This window comes from Aquarana catesbeiana, linkage group LG13, assembly GCF_042186555.1.
Source record: "Aquarana catesbeiana isolate 2022-GZ linkage group LG13, ASM4218655v1, whole genome shotgun sequence".
In the NCBI taxonomy this organism is placed as follows: Eukaryota; Metazoa; Chordata; class Amphibia; order Anura; family Ranidae; genus Aquarana; species Aquarana catesbeiana.
Window position 1 is genome coordinate 229,254,062 of NC_133336.1, and position 25,929 is coordinate 229,279,990.

Sequence of the window (25,929 nt, forward strand, 5' to 3'; positions counted from 1 at the left end):
AAAAATTAAAAACGGTAATCTCTACAATTCTCTGGGGGAGACGATGCCGACGACACCCAAATCTATTTCTCTACCCCTCAGCCCACTCCCTCCATCTCATCACATATCTCTAATTTACTATCAGATATATCAGTCTGGATGTCACACCACTTCCTCAAACTCAATCTATCCAAAACTGAGCTCATGATATTTCCTCCCCCAAATACCCCTTCCGACTTCTCTGTCAAAATCGATAGCACAGCTAAACTCTCCTTTAAGCCCCACGTCTAATCACTGTCCAAAACTCGCCACCTCAACCTCCGCAACATCTCCAAAATACGACCCCCACCCGGGTTACTCTTGAATAATGTCCTCTGCCTCAGTTTTACCATTTATGACATTTCCTATATATAAAGCTCAGGAAGTTAGAAGAGTCAGAACTTCTGCTTTACTGACAGAAGCTCAGAGCTTGCTGGACACGTCCACCATGTCTACCTTCATCATCATCATATTCCTGTGTAAGTACAAACACATTTCTTCTATATCTTATCTGTGTTTCAGCTGAGAGAATTTTGTGTGTTACACTAACAAAAAGACACATGAATTATAACACACATAACAAACATAAAACACATGACACACATACAGTATAACCCACACAGACACAACACAAAGTGCAAAACACCCAACATTACACAGAGCAAACAGAACATACAACACAATACATAACACACAGCAAACAGAAAATACAACACAATACATAACAGAGCAAACAGAACATACAACACAATACATAACACACAGCAAACAGAACATACAACACAATACATAACACACAGCAAACAGAAAATACAACACAATACATAACACAGAGCAAACAGAAAATACAACACAATACACAATACATAACACACAGCAAACAGATACACAGATGCACATACATAACACACAGCAAACAGAAAATACAATACAATACATAACACGCAGCAAGCAGAACATACAACACAATACATAACACACAGCAAACAGAACATACAACACAATACGTAACACACAGCAAGCAGAACATACAACACAATACATAACACAGAGCAATCAGAACATACAACACAATACATAACACAGAGCAAACAGAACATACAACACAATACACAATACATAACACAGAATACACACACAGCAAACACAACCTTTGTATCAATCAGTAATAAAACATAAATATTTTGTCCAATTTATAAGTTTAATCAGTTAGATTGTTACTTCACCTCACTTTTTCCCAGTTCAGTTTATTTAGAAAATAGATCTACAGCTGACAGAGGATTCCAGACAGGAGGGAGGGGAACACTAAAATATTACAGGGGCTCTAGGCAGGCAGGAGGGGTTTGGTCTCAGCACTCTACATCAGTGTTTCTCAACCTCTCTAGTGCCATGACCCCTTGATAAAATTTCCCAAGTTGTGGGGACCCCTAACAGTTACATTATTTGTGTAGCGTGGGTTGTCAGCACCCAAGGCAAGACAAGTAATTTGCACCCCTAACCCATGGACATTTAGCGCTCCCTGAGTCTCTTCAACTCGTACAGTATTAAAACCCCTTATGGTACATTTTAGGATGTACCACTCCTTCTCTTTGTTCTCCTTTCTTTCCCCTTTGTCTCTCTCTATCATAATTTCTTGTTTTTTCCCCCATATCTCTCTCTAGCTGTCTTTCTTGTTCTTTCTCTTATTCTTTCTCTCCCTTTTTCTTTATTCCTCCCCCTTTTTTTCCTCTTTCTTCCATGTATTCTCTATTTTTATTCCTTCTCTTACTCCGTGGTGGGAGGGGGGGAATGGGATGAGTGTCAGTGCTGGTGGGGAGTGGGATTAGTGTCAGTGCTGATGCAGGGTGGGATCAGTGGCAGTGCTGGTGGGGGGTGGGATCAGTGGCAGTGCTGGTGGGGGTTGGCATCAGTGGCAGTGCTGGTGGGGGGGGTGGCATCAGTGGCAGTGCTGGTGGGGGGTGGCATCAGTGGCAGTGCTGGTGGGGGGGTGGGATCAGTCAGTGGCAGTGCTGGTGGGGGAGTGGGATCAGTCAGTGGCAATGCTGGTGGGGGGTGGGTGGGATCAGTGACAGTGCTGGTGGGGGGTGGGATCAGTGGCAGTGCTGGTGGGGGGTGGGATTAGTCAGTGGCAGTACTGGTGGGGGGGGTGGGATCAGTCAGTGGCAATGCTGGTGGGGGGTGGGTGGGATCAGTGACAGTGCTGGTGGGGGGTGGGATCAGTGGCAGTACTGGTGGGAGTTCTGATCAGCCAACTTGGGTGCCCTTGATCAAGATCATCTGCTGATCTGAGAACTGTAGTGGGGACTTTTAATGGCAACTATAATCACAGGTAGTGTTACTCACTGTGTCTCCGGGTTCACTGTATCTTCGACTTTGTGGTGTCTCATAGCCAAAATCAGGGTCTCCTCCAGCCCCTGCCACTTCACATTCCTCACCAGTCAGCTTACCTCTAGTCTCTGCACCCCAGCCATTCGGTTCCTGGAGCCCGCGGCTGCGAAGAGGCTAAGTGGGCAGCCGTGGGCTCCAGGAACTGCCCAGCTGGATGGCCACTGGCTCCAGCGACAGCCCTGCTGGGCAGCTGCGAAAAGGCAGGGAGAGTGGTGCGGGATTCAGGAACAGCCCAGGATTTGGTGACCCCTGGCAAATCGCTATTCGACCCCCAGGTTGAGAACCACTGCTCTACATAGACAAGAGGGGACCACTGAGATACACTGTAGGCAGGGCTGGACTGGGATAAAAATTTGGCCCTGGACTTCATCCAGACCGGCCCACTTTAATTGTGCAAACAAGCACAAAAACAGCATATAAACTATACGCAATTGTGCAAAAAAACATAAGTAGCATAACATAAGGAGTCCTCACTAACCTCTTTTATTATTTCACTTATTCTCCTCTGTATTTTTCTCATCTTTCTCACATCACTGCGTGAAGTTGAGGGCGAACCAAGAAAGCCATTACTTTGACAGGCTGTCGCTGAAACCAGCCCACTGAGCCATCGGCCCACCGGGAAACTCCCTGTAGTCCCGATGGCCAGTACATGCCTGACTGTAGGTGATATTATAGAAGATAGATTAGATATAGGAAATTTTACATTTTGTATTTTCTCTTTTCAGCACTCATGATGGGAAAATCAGGTAAGTGCAAAACTGGGATTGGGAATATACAATAAAAAATAATAGTTAAAATGAATGATTTGGTAATATTATTATTAATATGTGGAATTGATAGATAAATTGTTTAATTTGATTACTTGAATTTGTTTTAACTTTGCAATGAATTAATACAGTTCCAAAAAACGAATGAAATAAAGCTCCCTGTACAAGAAGAGGTGTAAAGTACATTTTCACTTTTGCAGCCAAAGTGAGATAATAACACCCACTATATTAATCTTACAAGTTCCCAATCACATAGAATAGCCACAAATCCATCTCTACTTACATTTTATTGCTTTACTTGATACTTAGCTTCCCTCTGTATGAAATGTTAAGAAGGGGGCTGGAGAAAATTTAACATAATTAAAGTGATTGTAAAGCCTATTTTTTTTTTAAATAGCAAACATGTCATACTTACCTCCTCTGTATTTTGTACAGAACAGGCCCGATCCTCCTCTTCTGGGGTCCCCAACTGGCGCTCCTGGATCTTTCTCTTCGCTTTGCGCCCCCATAGGAAGCAGCTTCCTATAGAGATGTACCTGTGGGCTCCCTCCTGAGCTGGGCTGTGTGTGTCTATTGACATGCGCAGTATGTCTCAACCCCGCCCCCCCCAAACTCTGCTCCTAGAATTTGATTGATAGCAGCAGGCACCAATGGCTCCCACTGCTGCTTCCGTGAGCAGAGAGAGGAGCGAGGAGAGAGCAGAGAGGAGAGAGGAGCGAGGAGAGAGGAGAGAGCAGCGAGGAGCGAGGAGAGAGGAGTGAGGAGTGAGGAGAGAGGAGCGAGGAGAGAGGAGAGAGGAGAGAGGGGAGAGGACAGAGGAGCGAGGAGAGAGGAGCAAGGAGAGAGGAGAGAGGAGAGAGGGGAGAGGACAGAGGAGAGAGGAGCAAGGAGAGAGGAGTGAGGAGAGAGAAGAGAGGAGAGGAGAGAGGAGCAAGGAGAGAGGAGTGAGGAGAGAGGAGAGAGGGGAGAGGAGAGAGGAGCGAGGAGAGAGGAGTGAGGAGTGAGGAGAGAGGAGAGACGAACAAGGAGAGAGGAGGGAGGAGCAAGGAGAGAGGAGCAAGGAGAAAGGAGTTAGGAGAGAGGAGAGAGAGGCGAGGAGGGAGGAGAGAGGAGCGAGGAGAGAGGAGCGAGGAGAGAGGAGAGAGGAGCGAGGAGAGATGAGAGGAACGCAGAGAGAGGAGAGAGGAGAGAGGAGAAAGGAGAGAGGAAAGGGGAGTGAGGAGAGGGGAGAGAGGAGCGAGGAGGGAGGAGAGAGGAGCAAGGAGAGAGGAGAGAGGAGCGAGGAGAGATGAGAGGACCGCAGAGAGAGGATAGAGGAGAAAGGAGAGAGGAAAGAGGAGTGAGGAGAGAGGAGAGAGGAGCGAGGAGGGAGGAGGGAGGAGAGAGGAGCAAGGAGAGAGGAGAAAGGAGCGAGGAGAGATGAGAGGACCACAGAGAGAGGAGAGAGGAGAGAGGAGCGAGGAGCGAGGAGAGAGGAGCAAGGAGAGAGGAAAAAGGAGTGAGGAGAGAATAGTGAGGAGAGAGGAGAAAGGAGCGAGGAGAGAGGAGAGACGAACAAGGAGAGAGGAGAGAGGAGCGAGGAGTGAGGAGAGAGGAGCAAGGTGAGAGGAGAGAGAAGCAAGAAGCGAGGAGAGAGGAGAGAGGAGTGAGGAGAAAGGAGAGAGGAGCAAGGAGCGAGGAGAGAGGAGAGAGGAGTGAGGAGAGAGGAGAGTGTCCACTTGATATCACTAGAAAAAAAAGCCTTTGAAAACTAATTTGCAATAACTCCATCAGTCAGTGGTGTATTTAGGTTTTGTGCTGCCCTAGGCCTGCCTAAACTTGTGCACTCCCTAATTAAAATACGACCCACCCTTGCCATGGCCCTTCCTGTTTAAGACCCGCCCTGTCATCTGTAAACCATACCCTTTCCTCTTTAGGCCCCACCTTTTCTTCTTAGAGCTCCACCTCTTTCTCTCTGTACATTAACCACCTCCCACCCGGCCACTGCACATAAACGGCCGGGTGGTCATTTCCTTGTCCTGAGTGGACGTTCAGGAACATCCCTCAGAGCAAGTGCTCGCAGCAGGGCCACAAGGCACGCTGCGGCTTGGTCCTGTGATCATTATGATCACAGAATCCAGCTGAGCAGAGATAGGAACATGGGCGCTGTGATTGGCCCTCCCGATCACGTGACGGCTGTGTCCAATCCCAGCCATCACAATGTAAACAGAGACGCATCACAGCCGTCACAATGTAAACCCCGCCGAGCTCAGTGCGGTGGGGGGGAATCTGCAGATCTGTGATACAGCTCTCTGTGTGAGGATGATTTTACACAGAGAGCCCTTACAGATCATCCCACAAACAGTACACCAAGCACCCCTGTCCCCATACACATGTCTGTGTCCTCATAAAACATCTGTCTGTCCCCCATCACTGCCAACACCAAATAAACACTGATTTTTGGTTATTTTTACCAAAGAAATGTAGCAGCATCATTTTTGCTCAAAATTTATCAAAAGAAATTACTTATTTGCAAAATTTTATAACAGAAACTAAGAAAAATGCTTTTTTTCTTGAACATTTTCCTTCTTTTTTTATTTGTAGCGTAAAAAATAAAAATCCCAGTGGTGATTAAATACCACCAAAGAAAAGCTCTATTTGTGTGAAAAAAAAAATGATAAAAATGTAATTTGAGTACAGTGTAGCATGACCGTGCAATTGTCATTCAAAATGTGACAGCGCTGAAAGCTAAAAATTGGTCTGGGAAGGAGGGGGGTGAAAGTGCCCAGTATAAGTGGTTAAAAGTGGGTACCAAGTGCAGCCTCGTCAGTGCCCATCAATGCAGCCCCATCAGTGCCCATCAGCGCAGTGTCATTAGTGCCCATCAATGCAGTGTCATTAGTGCCCATCAATGCAGCCTCACCAACATTACCAGTGCCCATCAGTGCAGCCTCGTCAGTGCCAATCAATGCAGCCCCATCAGTGCCCATCAGCGCAGTGTCATTAGTGCCCATGCAGGGGTTTAAATTCTGGCCAGTCTCTGCTGAACATGCCAAATTTTGATCCCTGCATGGCCGGCTTTAGTCAATGAGATGAAACAATGTAAAAATTCACTTTGCAAAGAATACCCAATCATGTACAAGAAGAATGTAAAAAGCATGATTAGATGATTGAAGTCAGCACAACCTCTCTTCATTTACTAAACTAAGTGAAAATTCATTTTGCACAGAGAAAATCCACTTTGGGGGGGAACATGTTCTGATAATTTAGTAAATCAATCTTGCTGCCGGGTGTGTTGGATACCGGGTCCTCCAATGTGTATGGTGGTTCCATCCTCCAGGCCCTAAGTCACTACTGAGTTCTTGTTATTTTTTTAGAATGTTAATTACTTTCTTTGTCTTTACGGATTGTAAAGTGTAATGTGTATATTAGATCTTTGAACATAAATTCTCTGTAGGATGCATTGTTAAACATTGTGCTATGCAGGGATTTTTTCCAGCGGGAACGCGGGAGAACGCAGGGGAACACACTTCCAGCACTGAATATACAGTATGAAATGGCAAGGGGTTCTGGAGGGTATTGATGCTGGCTGTTGAGGGATCCATTATGGCTGGGGGGGGTCCATTGTTGCTTGGTGGGGGTCTATTCTTGCTGGCTGTTGAGAATCTATTATTGCTGGGTTGGATCTATTGTTGCTGGGGGGTCTATGGTTGCTGGGTTGGATATATTACTTCTGGGGGGTCTATTGTTGCTGACTGTTGGGAGTCTATTGTTGCTGGGTTGGATATATTGTTTCTGGGGGGTCTATTGTGGCTTGGTGGCGGGGGGGTCTATTGTTGCTTGGTGGGGGGGGCTATTGTTGCTGACTGTTGGGAGTCTATTGTTGCTGGGTTGGATCTATTGCTGCTGGGGGGGTCTATTATTTCTTAGTGAGAGGGGTCTATTGTTGCTGACCGTTGGGAGTCTATTGTTGCTGGGTTGGATCTGTCGTTGCTGGGGGTCTATTGTTGCTTGGTTGGGGGATCTATTGTTGCTTGGTGGGGGGTCTATTGTTGATGACCATAGGGAGTCTACTGTTGCTGGAATGGATCTCTTGTTGCTGGGGGGTCTATTGTTGCTTGGTGGGGGGGTCTATTGTTGCTGACCATTGGGAGTCTACTGTTGCTGGGGTAGATCTATTGTTGCTGGGGGGTCTATTGTTGCTTGGTGGGGGGGTCTATTGTTGCTGACCGCTGGGAGTCTATTGTTGTTGGGGTGGATCTATTGTTGCTGGGGGGTATATTGTTGCTTGGTGGGGGATCTATTGTTGCTGCCCTTTGGGAGTCTATTGTTGCTGGGGTGGATCTATAGTTGCCCGTGGGGTCTTATGTTGCTTGGTGGGAGGTCTATTGTTGCGTGGTGGGGGGGTTTATTGTTGCTTGGTGGGGGGTCTATTTTTGTGTGGTGGGGGGTCTATTGTTGCTGACCATTGGGAGTCTATTGTTGCTGGGGTGGATCTATTGTTGCTGAAGGGTTTATTGTTGCTGACTGCGGGAAATCTATTTTACTGCTTTTCTTGTTTTCATTAACAAATTCCATATAAATTAGTTAGCACCACAAAATGATATGTGGGTCTGTATTCTCTAAAAGGGGTGGTACTGGGAGGTGGGTTGGGGCGGAACCAAGGGATGTTTCTTGGAGGTGGGTAGGGGGCGGGCACAGGGGGTAACTTGGAGGGGAGGGGGGGGTTGTTCCTGCACCTATATTCTGAGAAAAAAAGCCCTGGTACAATCAAAGTGGTTATGTGTGACTCTTCTATAGGAGGTGCCATCAGACCGGTGGTGACCTTCACACCCAACTGGGGGAATATACTACAAGGTGATGGAGTGACTCTAAGATGTGATGTGCCGTCTTCTGTACCAGAGGAGCCCCGGACCTATCACTGGTACAAAGATGGGAGAACAATACACAGAGATGAACAGATCCTTCAGATGGAATCTTCAGCAAAGCGGGACAGTGGAGATTACCAGTGCCGGATCAATACCGGTGATATCAGTGATCTCGTCACTCTAAATGTTACAGACCGTGAGTTATCTCCTCATTTCCATAATTCCATTATATGATGTCTGTATGATCTTGGAGGAATTCCTCAATCTATATTCATTGTTTGGATGGAGGAATCTATTAGGCTGGGTATTGACTGTTAGACAAACAATGGATTCCTCCATCCCCTGTAGGGACTTTGTAGGGACATTCTATTCTCACAGATTTTGTTGAATGAGAAGGGCCACACGCAAATTGAAACTTGGCTGGTTCCTGCTGAAGATCCCTCTATGCCCAGCTTTATTTTATTTAGTGCAGCTTGCTGGCCGAATAAAAAAAAAATAGTATATAGCCAGCAGTAGAACTACACTTCATCTGAGCACCACAAACCACAAACACTATTTAATTAGTTTCTAGTATTCAAAGCAATCTCCCCCCATCCACTCACATCTCCATGCTTTATTTTGTTGAGAAATCACTTTTACCCCCTTGAAAATCCCCCCTATCCTTTCTGGCCATGGCCATCTTGAGTAAGGACAGATGATTCATTTACTTCATGGAATCCATCTGCCCTTAGCTCAGGCATGCGGGCAGGAGGGTGTTCTTAGTTGAGAAAGCCCCTCCCCTCCTGAAGACTCCTGGGATGTATGACATCATTTGCCCAGGCCAGAAACCAGGAAGACACTGAAGAAATGTAAAACAAAAAAGTTTAAAACAGGCAAATATGATATACAGGACCTTCCTATCTATTTACTAATGCAGGCAGCATAAGCCTTATGCATAGCTCCCAACTTTCTGAGATGGGAATGAGGGACAGTCCCTCCAAATCAGGTACAATCCCTCCAAATTAGGAAAAGTCCTTCCAAATCAGGGACAGTCCCTCCAAATCAGGGACATTCCCTCCAAATCAGGGACAATTCCTCCAAATTAGGAAAAGTCCTTCCAAATCAGGGACAGTCCCTCCAAATCAGGGACAGTTCTTCCAAATCAGGGACAGTCCCTCCAAATCAGGGACAGTCCCTCCAAATCAGGGACAATCCCTCCAAATTAGGGACATTTCCTCCAAATTTGGGATATTTCCTCCAAATCAGGGACAGTCCTTCCAAATCAAGGACATTCCCTCCAAAATAGGAACAGTTCTTCCAAATCAGGGACAGTCCCTCCAAATCAGGGACAGTCCTTCCAAATTAGAAACAGTCCTTCCAAATCAGGGCAGTCCTTCCAAATCAGGGACAGTCCCTCCAAATCAGGGACAATCCCTCCAAATTAGGGACATTTCCTCCAAATCAGGGACAGTCCCTCCAAATCAGGAACATTTCCTCTAAATCAGGGACAGTTAGGAGCTATGCCTTAAAGCAGGGGTCGTCAACCCCTCTGCTGCAGCCCACTACCGAGCCGTGGCCTTTCTGCAGCCGGACAAATTGTTGTCCCCTTCCTGTTTGTCTATGGGACAGGAAGTGAAGGGATATCTCCGCAATGGGATGCAAATGGCTGAAAAAAATCTTACAGGGGTTATAACCCTCCCTTGCTCTATCCAAAATGAAAAGAAACATTTTGCCTATAGGTCTACTTTAAGGTTTTTCACCTTAATGCATTAAGGTGAAAAACTGAAAAAATTCTGTACTGCACATTCCCCCCCAGCCTCCCCCTTATCCTTACCTGAGCCCCATACGATCCAGAGCTGTGCACAAGAGCAGAGGCTCTCGCCGTTGTTTCTTTCCTCCCTGGGCAGATTGATAGTAGGAGGGGCCATTGGCTCCCGCTGCTGTCAATCGAATGCTGTGCCAGGCGAGCAGGGGGCGGGGCCGAGCTGCCTGCTCTGTGTCAATAGATGCAGATAAGGCAGCTTGGGAGCAAGCCCCCTACCAGTGCTCCAGGCTCCTCCTCTTTAGAAAGTGCCCCCCAGGGAAAGTCACTTTTCCTGGGGGTCACTTTCTAAAGAGAAGGTGTCTGGAGCGCTGGCAGGGGGCCCCAGAAGAGGAGGATTGGGGTTGCTCTGTGCAAAAGCATTACTCAGAGCAGGTAAGTAAAACATGTTTGTCATTTTAATTTAAAAAAACTGAAGCTTAATAAGGTGGGGTTCACACATATGGGGTTGTGGCTTCAGTGCAGGAGTCCGGTGGGGTTCTGTTCAACAATTCAGGTGCAAGTTTTTACCTGAAATTGAACTTGAACTGGACCCAAATTCACATAGGACTCGTTTTAAAAAAACGTTCAAAACGCATCTGATTCGCATATATGTGAACCGAGCCTTAATGTCACTTTAAGTTGCAATCCTGTCATAGGAATCTCCAGCTCTAATGACAGCTACCTCCCTCTGTCCTCAGCATAGGCGTGCGCAGGGGGTGTGCAGGTGTGCCTGGGCATACCCTAATCACTTAGGGTGCCGATTCCCCCTACTCCTCTCCTCTCCCCCTGGCTTCTGAGGGGAATGTTTCAGGATGGAGAGCTAGGAAAGGGGCCAGTAAATATGTAATTTACTGCCCCATCCTTTTCTAAATGAACTGAACTCAGTGAACACACTTGCTCACTGTGTCCATTCACTACCGAAGCATAGTAAACTGTATTTACTATGCTTCCATTTGTGAATGAATAGGAAGCCACTCAGCACAGAGCACTTCCTATTCATTTACTTCCCCGTGCAGCTGAGGCTGCAGAGAAAGGCATGTGTGTTTGCGCTTAGGGGTGCACACCCTAATGCAATAGGCTGCGCACACCTATGGTCCTCAGCCACACATGAATAGCTCTAATAGGCAAAATAAGAATGTGGATAAAATGTTGGGTTTGCTATGGAAGGAGCCCCTGGTTTTGGTAGATCATAAGCTAAATAATAGCATGCAATGCCAAACTGTGCTTTCCAAAGTGAGCAAAGTCCTTTCTTCTATTAGGAGAGGTATGGACTCCAGAGAGAGAGATATCATTTTGCCCCCCTGTACAAATCATTAGTAAGACCTCATCTGGAATATGCAGTTCAGTTTTGGGCATCAGTACTCAAAAAGGATATGGGGGAACTGGAGAAAGTGCAGCTCAGCTATGGGGAAAGATTAGAGGAACTGAATTTATTCACTCTTGGGAAGAGGAGATTAGGGGGGGATACGATCAATATGTAGGGATGGGCCAAACACCCCCCTGTTCGGTTCGCATCCAGAACATGCGAACAGGCAAAAAATTAGCTCGAACACGCGAACACCGTTAAAGTCTATGGGACTCGAAAGTGAAAAATCAAAAGTGCTCATTTTAAAGGCTTATATGCATGGTTTTGTCATAAAAAGGGTTTGGGGACCTGGGTCATGCCCCAGGGGACATGGTTCAATGCAAAAAAAAGTTTTAAAAATTGTAGTTTTTTCGGGAGCAGTGATTTTAATAATGCTTAAAGTGAAACAATAAAAGTGAAATATTCCTTTAAAATTCATACCTGGAGGGTGTCTATAGTATGCCTGTAAAGTAGCGCATGTTTCCCGTGTTTAAAACAGTCCGAGAGCAAAATTATATTTCTAAAGAAAAAAAGTCATTTAAAAGTGCTAGCGCTAGTGTCGGCTATTAATAAATTGTCGGTCCCGACATTACACATAAAAGTCATTGAAAAAAAAAATGCGTGGGGGTCCACCAAAATTCCATTACCAGGCCCTTCAAGCCTGGTGTGGGTTTTAAGGGGAACTCCGCGCCAAAATTTTAAAAAAAATTGGCGTGGGGTTCCCCCAAAAATCCACACCAGATCCTTATCCGAGCACGCAACCTGGCAGGGAGCAGGAAAAGAGGGGGGGACGAGAGAGCGCCCCCCCTCCTTAACCGTACCAGGCCACATGCCCTCAACATTGGGAGGGTGCTTTGGGGTAGCCCCCCCAAAGCACCTTGTCCCCATGTTGATGAGGAGAAGGGCCTCATCCCCACAACCCTTGCCCAGTGGTTGTGGGGATCTGCGGGCAGGGAGCTTATCGGAATCTGGAAGCCCCCTTTAACAAAGGGGACTCCCAGATCCCGGCCCCCCCCATGTGAAATTGTAATGGGGTACATTGTACTCCTACCATTTCACCCAAAAAAGGGACAAAAAAGGTAAAAAAAATACCCACACAGCTTGACACAAGTCGTTTAATAAAAAAAAGATTCCAGCGATGTAATCCTATAATAATCCTGTAATTCTACGATCCACGAACGATACTGTCAGGGAAGACGTCTGCAGAGTACGGCTGTTGTTTCCAGGTGCATACCTGTGTGCAGGCGCCAACCAAGAATGTCCAGAATGACCACGGGCGCTTCTGCAGATGCTCATGCGCGTGCACATACGCGACCGCGCGTTAGCGCACGAGTGCGCGCACCTGTCACCAGAACTGGCGCCAGTCGGTCTATTTAAACGGAGCTTCAACGCTGGCTGGTTGCTGCTTGGTCTACAGCATTACCTGAATCCTGATTCCTGTTTGTTTGACTTCTGCTACCGATCCGGCTTGCCCCCGACTACCGTTGCCTGCTTCCTGCCCTGACCCCTGGCTTCCCACGGACCGATCTCTGTCTCCAGTTCCTGTTACCTAGCATCTGTTGCCGAACCTGCCTGTGACCTGACTACGCCTCTGCCTGCTGTCTATGCCTAAATTTCCCGTCTGTTGCCAAGGCTGCCTGTGACCCGACTTTGCTTCTACCTGCCCTGCCTGTCTGCTGTCTACCCGGCTTGTCTGACCCTGCTTCTGGCCATCCAGCCTGCTTCTAGCTCCTGCTTCCTGTGGTGCATCTCTGCCTATCTCCTGCCAAGTCTGCCAGCCATCTGCCATCTTGCCTGCCTGCTACCTGCTATGTTTCTTCTTCCTGTTGTGAGTTCCTGGCTACTGCTGATACAGACCTCTGGACTGATCGTAGGCACTCTTACCCCGCCGTGCTCCTGAGCCTGCTGTCCCACTATCAGGGGCTCTCGAGCCGGAGCTGTACGAGAGGCCTTCCTCTACATGTCAGGCTCACCCACCAGGTAGGTGACAGTTAAAGCCTCCTCGTTAGGAGGCGTCCAGCAGAAAGACGTGTGACTCGGATGACATTTCTCAAATAACCAAGGGCGAGGCCACCCATGACGTGGACGGGTGACCCCGCCCCCTCTGACGCAAGGGGAAATGCCGGGGTTACCCAGTGATATGTACGGGTGACCCTGCCCCCCTGACGCATCACGAGAAACCCCCGTTATTTCAGAGGGGGCGGGGTCACCCATACATATCATTGGGTAACCCCGGCATTACCCCTTGCGTCAGAGGGGGCGGGGTCACCCGTACATGTCAGTGGGTAACCCTGGCATTTCCCCTTGCGTCAGAGGGGGGCGGGGTCACCCGTCCACATCACGGGTGGCCCCGCCCTCGGTAATTTAAGAACTGTCAACCGAGTCACACGTCATTCTGCTGGATGCCTCCTATGGAGGAGGCTGTATCGTTCGTGGATCGTAGAAGGATTACATCGCTGGAATTTTTTATTTTTTATTTTTTTATTAAAGGACTTGTGCCAAGCTGTGTGTGTTTTTTTTACCTTTTTTGTCACTTTTTTGGGTGAAATGTTAGGAGTACAATGTACCCCATTACCATTTCACACGGGGGGGCGGGATCTGGGAGTCCCCTTTGTTAAAGGGGGCTTCCAGATTCCGATAAGCCCCCTGCCCGCAGACCCCCACAACCACCGGGTAAGGGTTGTGGGGATGAGGCCCTTCTCCCCATCAACATGGGGACAAGGTGCTTTGGGGGGCTACCCCAAAACACCCTCCTCATGTTGGGGGCATGTAGCCTGGTAAGGTTCAGGAGGGGGGGCGCTCTCTCATCTCCCCTCTTTTCCTGCGGCCTGCCAGGTTGCGTGCCCGGATAAGGGTCTGGTGTGGATTGTTGGGGGAACCCCACTGTGACAGACCTAGCCAGAACAGAGGCTGTTGGAGAGGACTGTATGCAAGCCTGTTGCCTTTTGATTATGGGCCCTGGATTTTCAATGGATTCATTCTGTTGGGACACATCCTGTGAGGAGATGCTGGTGTCATCAACCTGTGTTTATGTTAATTGAATGAGCTAATGACATTGTCCTCTATACAATGTAGGAGACGGGACGACTGCTATTGTGTTGATATAACTGTGTGAAGCTCGGTGACCACAAGTCTGGGCGAAAGGTCATGTCTCAGTCACCTAGGCTGTATAAAGGATTAGATAATTAGCTCATGTTAATTAAGTTACAGTTGTATTGTTAGAGGAGGTTCCAACGGCATATAAAGTCTTGTAATTTTGATTCTAAATAAAGTGAGTTCTTGGTAGCAACAAGCAAGTGTCGCCTTGTTTGTGCTCAGAGAGGTTGGGATATCTGTATACAGACTAGGAGGAAGTGGTATATGACGGAAGCACTCAAGCGGAGTGTGGGACGTTCCGTGACACCCACGCCATTTTTATTTTTAAATTTTGGCGCGGAGTTCCTCTTAAAATCCATACCAGACCTGCAGGGTCTGGTGTAGATTTATGGGGGGAACCCCACGCCCTTTTTTAAAAAAAAATTGGCGCGGAGTTCCCCTTAATATCCATACCAAACCTGAAGGGCCTGGTAATGGAATTCTGGGGGCCCCCCTTTTTTTTTTTTTAATGACTTTCAATGACTTTTATGTGTATTATCGGGACCGACAATTCATTAATAGCCGGCACTAGCGCTAGTACTTTTAAATGACTTTTTTTTCCTTTAGAAATTTCATTTTGCTCTCGGACTGTTATAAACACGGGAAACATGCGCTACTTTACAGGCATACTATAGACACCCTCAGGTACGAAATTTAAAGGAATATTTCACTTTTATTGTTTTACTTTAAGCATTATTAAAATCACTGCTCCCGAAAAAACAGCCAATTTTAAAACTTTTTTTTGCACTGATACATGTCCCCTGGGGCAGGACCCAGGTCCCCAAACACTTTTTATGACAATAATTTACATATTAGCCTCTAAAATTAGCACTTTTTATTGCTCCCATAGACTTTTAAAGGGCGTACCTCGGCTTTCGAATTTGCAGCGAACACCCCTATTCGGCGAACGGGCGAACAGCCAACTCATGTCTGGGTACTGACATTTATAGGTGAAAGGTGAAGTTGATTCAGGGAAAATCTGATTGCCTCTCGGGGAATCAGGAAGGAATTTTTCCCCTGCTGTAGCAAATCGGATCATGCTTTGCTGGGTTTTTTTGCCTTTCTCTGGATCAACTGTGGGTATAGGATTGTGTATATAGGATTGTATATTTTTTTGGTTTTTTTTGTTGGCTGAACTAGATGGACTTGTGTCTTTTTTCAACCAGACTAACTATGTACTGTAACTATTCTGGTGGCTTCTTCTCTGAAAATAAACTTTTCACGGTCTGCATGAGAAAACTTGAGCAGCAGATTGTGTCATCATGCCTGTTCACTCGGCCTCACTTCTGATATGTGTAACAAGGGGTTAGACTCTGTGTTACATTTATTCATTTATATTTACTTTTTAGATTTGTGTATGAAGTACAATGATTAAAACAACACACAAGTAGTATAGTAATAAAAGAGATTTACTTAGCTTCGATTAAAGATGTATTACAGACATGGGCATCCGCAGGTAGGGGCAAGGGGGGTCAAGTGCCCCCCCCGGCAGGGCTGGTGCTACCTATAGGCAAGTGTGCACAATCAGTTGAGGGCGCCGAGCTGCATGTCCCAGGGCCAGGAGTCACATACACAACATGGAGTGTCAGGGAATGATGGTGTTTGCAGCCCCTGAGCTGAGGCAAGGCAGCGCAGCCAGAGGCAGGGAATACAAAGCTCTCCCACAGCTTGCCTGTTACCTTTCACCTGCTGCCTGGACAGCGTCTGCTAATGCTCAGCCCAACCAGATCACTGATGATTTATCTCCCCTCCTCTCCTCCTCCTCGGCTCGGACTGCCGGCTGTTGTGTGCTCTGCCTGAACATGTGTGAGAGGCCCAGCGCTCCCTTTTAGATAGGGGCCCCAAAAACACCCACCGCATGGGGCCCCAGCCTCATTTGAGCTGCTTGGCATGTGCAGCTGTTGTTGGAGCCTTCGATCTGCCTTTTCTGGGGTTAGTAATCCATTTAATTCTCTCTAATGTTATCTGAAGCTTGCAATATAGAAATTGATTGGAGGGGAGTTCTCCATACTAATGATTGTAAGTGTAATGCATGGGGGTGTATCTGTGTGTATCGGGGTGTAATGTATCTGTGTGTATTGGGGTGTAATGTATCTGTGTGTATCGGGGTGTAATGTATCTGTGTGTATTGGGGTGTAATATATCTGTGTGTATGGGGGTGTAATGTATCTGTGTGTATGAGGTGTAATATATCTATGTGTATCGGGGTGTAATGTGTCTGCGTGTATTGGAGTGTAATGTATCTGTGTGTATGGGGGTGTAATGTGTCTCTGTGTATCGGGGTGTAATGTGTCTGTGTGTATGGGGGTGTAATGTATCTGTGTGTATGGGGGTGTAATGTGTCTGTGTGTATCGGGGTGTAATGTGTCTGTGTGTATGGGGGTGTAATGTATCTGTGTGTATGGGGGTGTAATGTATCTGTGTGTATCGGGGTGTAATATGTCTGTGTGTATTGGGGTGTAATGTATCTGTATGTATGGGTGTGTAATGTATCTGTGTGTAAGGGGGTGTAATGTATCTGTGTGTATGGGGGTGTAATGTATCTGTGTGTATGGGGGTGTAATGTATCTGTGTGTATTGGGGTGTAATGTGTCTGTGTGTATGGGGGTGTAATGTGTCTGTGTGTATGGGGGTGTAATGTATCTGTGTGTATGGGGGTGTAAGCATTATTAAAATCACTGCTCCCGAAAAAACAGCCAATTTTAAAACTTTTTTTTGCACTGATACATGTCCCCTGGGGCAGGACCCAGGTCCCCAAACACTTTTTATGACAATAACTTACATATCAGCCTCTAAAATTAGCACTTTTTATTGCTCCCATAGACTTTTAAAGGGCGTACCTCGGCTTTCGAATTTGCAGCGAACACCCCAAATTGTTCGCTATTCGGCGAACCGGCGAACAGCCAACTCATGTCTGGGTACTGACATTTATAGGTGAAAGGTGAAGTTGATTCAGGGAAAATCTGATTGCCTCTCGGGGAATCAGGAAGGAATTTTTCCCCTGCTGTAGCAAATCGGATCATGCTTTGCTGGGTTTTTTTGCCTTTCTCTGGATCAACTGTGGGTATAGGATTGTGTATATAGGATTGTATATTTTTTTGGTTTTTTTTGTTGGCTGAACTAGATGGACTTGTGTCTTTTTTCAACCAGACTAACTATGTACTGTAACTATTCTGGTGGCTTCTTCTCTGAAAATAAACTTTTCACGGTCTGCATGAGAAAACTTGAGCAGCAGATTGTGTCATCATGCCTGTTCACTTGGCCTCACTTCTGATATGTGTAACAAGGGGTTAGACTCTGTGTTACATTTATTCATTTATATTTACTTTTTAGATTTGTGTATGAAGTACAATGATTAAAACAACACACAAGTAGTATAGTAATAAAAGAGATTTACTTAGCTTCGATTAAAGATGTATTACAGACATGGGCATCCGCAGGTAGGGGCAAGGGGGGTCAAGTGCCCCCCCCTGGCAGGGCTGGTGCTACCTATAGGCAAGTGTGCACAATTAGTTGAGGGCGCCGAGCTGCATGTCCCAGGGCCAGGAGTCACATACACAACATGGAGTGTCAGGGAGTGATGGTGTTTGCAGCCCCTGAGCTGAGGTAAGGCAGCGCAGCCAGAGGCAGGGAATACAAAGCTCTCCCGCAGCTTGCCTGTTACCTTTCACCTGCTGCCTGGACAGCGTCTGCTAATGCTCAGCCCAACCAGATCACTGATGATTTATCTCCCCTCCTCTCCTCCTCCTCGGCTCGGACTGCCGGCTGTTGTGTGCTCTGCCTGAACATGTGTGAGAGGCCCAGCGCTCCCTTTTAGATAGGGGCCCCAAAAACACCCACCGCATGGGGCCCCAGCCTCATTTGAGCTGCTTGGCATGTGCAGCTGTTGTTGGAGCCTTCGATCTGCCTTTTCTGGGGTTAGTAATCCATTTAATTCTCTCTAATGTTATCTGAAGCTTGCAATATAGAAATTGATTGGAGGGGAGTTCTCCATACTAATGATTGTAAGTGTAATGTATGGGGGTGTATCTGTGTGTATCGGGGTGTAATGTATCTGTGTGTATTGGGGTGTAATGTATCTGTGTGTATCGGGGGGTAATGTATCTGTGTGTATTGGGGTGTAATATATCTGTGTGTATGGGGGTGTAATGTATCTGTGTGTATGAGGTGTAATATATCTATGTGTATCGGGGTGTAATGTGTCTGCGTGTATTGGGGTGTAATGTATCTGTGTGTATGGGGGTGTAATGTGTCTGTGTGTATCGGGGTGTAATGTGTCTGTGTGTATGGGGGTTTAATGTATCTGTGTGTATGGGGGTGTAATGTGTCTGTGTGTATCGGGGTGTAATGTGTCTGTGTGTATGGGGGTGTAATGTATCTGTGTGTATGGGGGTGTAATGTATCTGTGTGTATCGGGGTGTAATATGTCTGTGTGTACTGGGGTGTAATGTATCTGTATGTATGGGTGTTTAATGTATCTGTGTGTATGGGGGTGTAATGTATCTGTGTGTATGGGGGTGTAATGTATCTGTGTGTATGGGGGTGTAATGTATCTGTGTGTATTGGGGTGTAATGTATCTGTATGTATGGGTGTTTAATGTATCTGTGTGTATGGGGGTGTAATGTGTCTGTGTGTATGGGGGTGTAATGTGTCTGTGTGTATGGGGGTGTAATGTGTCTGTGTGTATCGGGGTGTAATGTATCTGTGTGTATGGAGGGTGTAATGTATTTGTGTGTATGGGGGTGTAATGTATCTGTGTGTATGGGGGTGTAATGTATCTATGTGTATCGGGGTGTAATGTGTCTGTGTGTATTGGGGTGTAATGTGTCTGTGTGTATGGGGGTGTAATGTATCTGTGTGTATGGGGGTGTAATGTATCTGTGTGTATGGGGGTGTAATGTATCTGTGTGTATGGGGGTGTAATGTATCTATGTGTATCAGGTGTAATGTGTCTGTGTGTATCGGGGTGTAATGTATCTGTGTGTATGGGGGTGTAATGTATCTGTGTGTATGGGGGTGTAATGTGTCTGTGTGTATGGGGGTGTAATGTATCTGTGTGTATGGGGGTGTAATGTATCTGTGTGTATCGGGGTGTAATATGTCTGTGTGTATTGGGGTGTATTGTATCTGTATGTATGGGTGTGTAATGTATCTGTGTGTATGGGGGTGTAATGTATCTGTGTGTATGGGGGTGTAATGTATCTGTGTGTATGGGGGTGTAATGCATCTGTGTGTATTGGGGTGTAATGTGTCTGTGTGTATGGGGGTGTAATGTGTCTGTGTGTATGGGGGTGTAATGTGTCTGTGTGTATGGGGGTGTAATGTATCTGTGTGTATTGGGGTGTAATGTGTCTGTGTGTATGGGGGTGTAATGTGTCTGTGTGTATGGGGGTGTAATGTATCTGTGTGTATTGGGGTGTAATGTGTCTGTGTGTATGGGGGTGTAATGTATCTGTGTGTATGGGGGTGTAATGTATCTGTGTGTATGGGGGTGTAATGTATCTGTGTGTATGGGGGTGTAATGTATCTGTGTGTATGGGGGTGTAATGTATCTGTGTGTATTGGGGTGTAATGTGTCTGTGTGTATGGGGGTGTAATGTGTCTGTGTGTATGGGGGTGTAATGTATCTGTGTGTATGGGGGTGTAAGCATTATTAAAATCACTGCTCCCGAAAAAACAGCCAATTTTAAAACTTTTTTTTGCACTGATACATGTCCCCTGGGGCAGGACCCAGGTCCCCAAACACTTTTTATGACAATAATTTACATATTAGCCTCTAAAATTAGCACTTTTTATTGCTCCCATAGACTTTTAAAGGGCGTACCTCGGCTTTCGAATTTGCAGCGAACACCCCAAATTGTTCGCTATTCGGCGAACGGGCGAACAGCCAACTCATGTCTGGGTACTGACATTTATAGGTGAAAGGTGAAGTTGATTCAGGGAAAATCTGATTGCCTCTCGGGGAATCAGGAAGGAATTTTTCCCCTGCTGTAGCAAATCGGATCATGCTTTGCTGGGTTTTTTTGCCTTTCTCTGGATCAACTGTGGGTATAGGATTGTGTATATAGGATTGTATATTTTTTTTGTTTTTTTTGTTGGCTGAACTAGATGGACTTGTGTCTTTTTTCAACCAGACTAACTATGTACTGTAACTATTCTGGTGGTTTCTTCTCTGAAAATAAACTTTTCACGGTCTGCATGAGAAAACTTGAGCAGCAGATTGTGTCATCATGCCTGTTCACTTGGCCTCACTTCTGATATGTGTAACAAGGGGTTAGACTCTGTGTTACATTTATTCATTTATATTTACTTTTTAGATTTGTGTATGAAGTACAATGATTAAAACAACACACAAGTAGTATAGTAATAAAAGAGATTTACTTAGCTTCGATTAAAGATGTATTACAGACATGGGCATCCGCAGGTAGGGGCAAGGGGGGTCAAGTGCCCCCCCCTGGCAGGGCTGGTGCTACCTATAGGCAAGTGTGCACAATCAGTTGAGGGTGCCGAGCTGCATGTCCCAGGGCCAGGAGTCACATACACAACATGGAGTGTCAGGGAGTGATGGTGTTTGCAGCCCCTGAGCTGAAGTAAGGCAGCGCAGCCAGAGGCAGGGAATACAAAGCTCTCCCGCAGCTTGCCTGTTACCTTTCACCTGCTGCCTGGACAGCGTCTGCTAATGCTCAGCCCAACCAGATCACTGATGATTTATCTCCCCTCCTCTCCTCCTCCTCGGCTCGGACTGCCGGCTGTTGTGTGCTCTGCCTGAACATGTGTGAGAGGCCCAGCGCTCCCTTTTAGATAGGGGCCCCAAAAACACCCACCGCATGGGGCCCCAGCCTCATTTGAGCTGCTTGGCATGTGCAGCTGTTGTTGGAGCCTTCGATCTGCCTTTTCTGGGGTTAGTAATCCATTTAATTCTCTCTAATGTTATCTGAAGCTTGCAATATAGAAATTGATTGGAGGGGAGTTCTCCATACTAATGATTGTAAGTGTAATGTATGGGGGTGTATCTGTGTGTATCGGGGTGTAATGTATCTGTGTGTATTGGGGTGTAATGTATCTGTGTGTATCGGGGTGTAATGTATCTGTGTGTATTGGGGTGTAATATATCTGTGTGTATGGGGGTGTAATGTATCTGTGTGTATGAGGTGTAATGTATCTATGTGTATCGGGGTGTAATGTGTCTGCGTGTATTGGGGTGTAATGTATCTGTGTGTATTGGGGTGTAATGTGTCTGTGTGTATGGGGGTGTAATGTATCTATGTGTATCGGGGTGTAATGTGTCTGTGTGTATTGGGGTGTAATGTGTCTGTGTGTATGGGGGTGTAATGTATCTGTGTGTATGGGGGTGTAATGTATCTGTGTGTATGGGGGTGTAATGTATCTGTGTGTATGGGGGTGTAATGTATCTATGTGTATCAGGTGTAATGTGTCTGTGTGTATCGGGGTGTAATGTATCTGTGTGTATGGGGGTGTAATGTATCTGTGTGTATGGGGGTGTAATGTGTCTGTGTGTATGGGGGTGTAATGTATCTGTGTGTATGGGGGTGTAATGTATCTGTGTGTATCGGGGTGTAATATGTCTGTGTGTATTGGGGTGTATTGTATCTGTATGTATGGGTGTGTAATGTATCTGTGTGTATGGGGGTGTAATGTATCTGTGTGTATGGGGGTGTAATGTATCTGTGTGTATGGGGGTGTAATGCATCTGTGTGTATTGGGGTGTAATGTGTCTGTGTGTATGGGGGTGTAATGTGTCTGTGTGTATGGGGGTGTAATGTGTCTGTGTGTATGGGGGTGTAATGTATCTGTGTGTATTGGGGTGTAATGTGTCTGTGTGTATGGGGGTGTAATGTGTCTGTGTGTATGGGGGTGTAATGTATCTGTGTGTATTGGGGTGTAATGTGTCTGTGTGTATGGGGGTGTAATGTATCTGTGTGTATGGGGGTGTAATGTATCTGTGTGTATGGGGGTGTAATGTATCTGTGTGTATGGGGGTGTAATGTATCTGTGTGTATGGGGGTGTAATGTATCTGTGTGTATTGGGGTGTAATGTGTCTGTGTGTATGGGGGTGTAATGTGTCTGTGTGTATGGGGGTGTAATGTATCTGTGTGTATGGGGGTGTAAGCATTATTAAAATCACTGCTCCCGAAAAAACAGCCAATTTTAAAACTTTTTTTTGCACTGATACATGTCCCCTGGGGCAGGACCCAGGTCCCCAAACACTTTTTATGACAATAATTTACATATTAGCCTCTAAAATTAGCACTTTTTATTGCTCCCATAGACTTTTAAAGGGCGTACCTCGGCTTTCGAATTTGCAGCGAACACCCCAAATTGTTCGCTATTCGGCGAACGGGCGAACAGCCAACTCATGTCTGGGTACTGACATTTATAGGTGAAAGGTGAAGTTGATTCAGGGAAAATCTGATTGCCTCTCGGGGAATCAGGAAGGAATTTTTCCCCTGCTGTAGCAAATCGGATCATGCTTTGCTGGGTTTTTTTGCCTTTCTCTGGATCAACTGTGGGTATAGGATTGTGTATATAGGATTGTATATTTTTTTTGTTTTTTTTGTTGGCTGAACTAGATGGACTTGTGTCTTTTTTCAACCAGACTAACTATGTACTGTAACTATTCTGGTGGTTTCTTCTCTGAAAATAAACTTTTCACGGTCTGCATGAGAAAACTTGAGCAGCAGATTGTGTCATCATGCCTGTTCACTTGGCCTCACTTCTGATATGTGTAACAAGGGGTTAGACTCTGTGTTACATTTATTCATTTATATTTACTTTTTAGATTTGTGTATGAAGTACAATGATTAAAACAACACACAAGTAGTATAGTAATAAAAGAGATTTACTTAGCTTCGATTAAAGATGTATTACAGACATGGGCATCCGCAGGTAGGGGCAAGGGGGGTCAAGTGCCCCCCCCTGGCAGGGCTGGTGCTACCTATAGGCAAGTGTGCACAATCAGTTGAGGGTGCCGAGCTGCATGTCCCAGGGCCAGGAGTCACATACACAACATGGAGTGTCAGGGAGTGATGGTGTTTGCAGCCCCTGAGCTGAAGTAAGGCAGCGCAGCCAGAGGCAGGGAATACAAAGCTCTCCCGCAGCTTGCCTGTTACCTTTCACCTGCTGCCTGGACAGCGTCTGCTAATGCTCAGCCCAACCAGATCACTGATGATTTATCTCCCCTCCTCTCCTCCTCCTCGGCTCGGACTGCCGGCTGTTGTGTGCTCTGCCTGAACATGTGTGAGAGGCCCAGCGCTCCCTTTTAGATAGGGGCCCCAAAAACACCCACCGCATGGGGCCCCAGCCTCATTTGAGCTGCTTGGCATGTGCAGCTGTTGTTGGAGCCTTCGATCTGCCTTTTCTGGGGTTAGTAATCCATTTAATTCTCTCTAATGTTATCTGAAGCTTGCAATATAGAAATTGATTGGAGGGGAGTTCTCCATACTAATGATTGTAAGTGTAATGTATGGGGGTGTATCTGTGTGTATCGGGGTGTAATGTATCTGTGTGTATTGGGGTGTAATGTATCTGTGTGTATCGGGGTGTAATGTATCTGTGTGTATTGGGGTGTAATATATCTGTGTGTATGGGGGTGTAATGTATCTGTGTGTATGAGGTGTAATGTATCTATGTGTATCGGGGTGTAATGTGTCTGCGTGTATTGGGGTGTAATGTATCTGTGTGTATTGGGGTGTAATGTGTCTGTGTGTATGGGGGTGTAATGTATCTGTGTGTATGGGGGTGTAATGTGTCTGTGTGTATCGGGGTGTAATGTGTCTGTGTGTATGGGGGTGTAATGTATCTGTGTGTATGGGGGTGTAATGTATCTGTGTGTATCGGGGTGTAATATGTCTGTGTGTATTGGGGTGTAATGTATCTGTATGTATGGGTGTGTAATGTATCTGTGTGTATGGGAGTGTAATGTATCTGTGTGTATCGGGGTGTAATGTATCTGTGTGTATGGGGGTGTAATGTATCTGTGTGTATTGGGGTGTAATGTGTCTGTGTGTATGGGGGTGTAATGTGTCTGTGTGTATCGGGGGGGAAATGTATCTGTGTGTATGCAGGGTGTAATGTATTTGTGTGTATGGGGGTGTAATGTATCTGTGTCTATGGGGGTGTAATGTATCTATGTGTATCGGGGTGTAATGTGTCTGTGTGTATTGGGGTGTAATGTGTCTGTGTGTATGGGGGTGTAATTTATCTGTGTGTATGGGGGTGTAATGTATCTGTGTGTATGGGGGTGTAATGTATCTATGTGTATCGGGTGTAATGTGTCTGTGTGTATCGGGGTGTAATGTATCTGTGTGTATGGGGGTGTAATGTATCTGTGTGTATGGGGGTGTAATGTATCTGTGTGTATGGGGGTGTAATGTATCTGTGTGTATTGGGGTGTAATGTGTCTGTGTGTATGGGGGTGTAATGTGTCTGTGTGTATCGGGGTGTAATGTGTCTGTGTGGATCAGGGTGTAATGTATCTGTGTGTATGGGGTGTAATGTATCTGTGTGTATGGGGGTGTAATGTATCTGTGTGTATGGGGGTGTAATGTGTCTGTGTGTATCAGGGTGTAATATGTCTGTGTGTATTGGGGTGTAATGTATCTGTGTGTATGGGGGTGTAATGTATCTGTGTGTATGGGGGTGTAATGTGTCTGTGTGTATGGGGGTGTAATGTGTCTGTGTGTATCGGGATGTAATGTATCTGTGTGTATTGGGGTGTAATATATCTGTGTGTATGGGGGTGTAATGTATCTGTGTGTATGAGGTGTAATGTATCTATGTGTATCGGGGTGTAATGTGTCTGCGTGTATTGGGGTGTAATGTATCTGTGTGTATTGGGGTGTAATGTGTCTGTGTGTATGGGGGTGTAATGTATCTGTGTGTATGGGGGTGTAATGTGTCTGTGTGTATCGGGGTGTAATGTGTCTGTGTGTATGGGGGTGTAATGTATCTGTGTGTATGGGGGTGTAATGTATCTGTGTGTATCGGGGTGTAATATGTCTGTGTGTATTGGGGTGTAATGTATCTGTATGTATGGGTGTGTAATGTATCTGTGTGTATGGGAGTGTAATGTATCTGTGTGTATCGGGGTGTAATGTATCTGTGTGTATGGGGGTGTAATGTGTCTGTGTGTATTGGGGTGTAATGTGTCTGTGTGTATGGGGGTGTAATGTGTCTGTGTGTATCGGGGTGTAATGTATCTGTGTGTATGCAGGGTGTAATGTATTTGTGTGTATGGGGGTGTAATGTATCTGTGTCTATGGGGGTGTAATGTATCTATGTGTATCGGGGTGTAATGTGTCTGTGTGTATTGGGGTGTAATGTGTCTGTGTGTATGGGGGTGTAATTTATCTGTGTGTATGGGGGTGTAATGTATCTGTGTGTATGGGGGTGTAATGTATCTATGTGTATCGGGTGTAATGTGTCTGTGTGTATCGGGGTGTAATGTATCTGTGTGTATGGGGTGTAATGTATCTGTGTGTATGGGGGTGTAATGTATCTGTGTGTATGGGGGTGTAATGTATCTGTGTGTATTGGGGTGTAATGTGTCTGTGTGTATGGGGGTGTAATGTGTCTGTGTGTATCGGGGTGTAATGTGTCTGTGTGGATCAGGGTGTAATGTATC

The 25,929-nt window shown here is 46.1% G+C and overlaps 1 protein-coding gene across 1 annotated transcript in view; it reads left to right on the forward strand.

The window, feature by feature from the left end:
* The first annotated feature begins 431 nt into the window (after positions 1–431).
* The window catches only part of LOC141116906 (low affinity immunoglobulin gamma Fc region receptor III-A-like), a 34,552-nt gene continuing 9,054 nt past the window's right edge, over positions 432–25,929 (forward strand). The window contains exons 1-3 of the mRNA XM_073609401.1: positions 432–497; positions 3,132–3,152; positions 7,953–8,216. Coding sequence (XP_073465502.1) covers positions 467–497; positions 3,132–3,152; positions 7,953–8,216 — 316 coding nt within the window. The 5' untranslated portion in view covers positions 432–466. The remainder of the gene's footprint in view (positions 498–3,131; positions 3,153–7,952; positions 8,217–25,929) is intronic.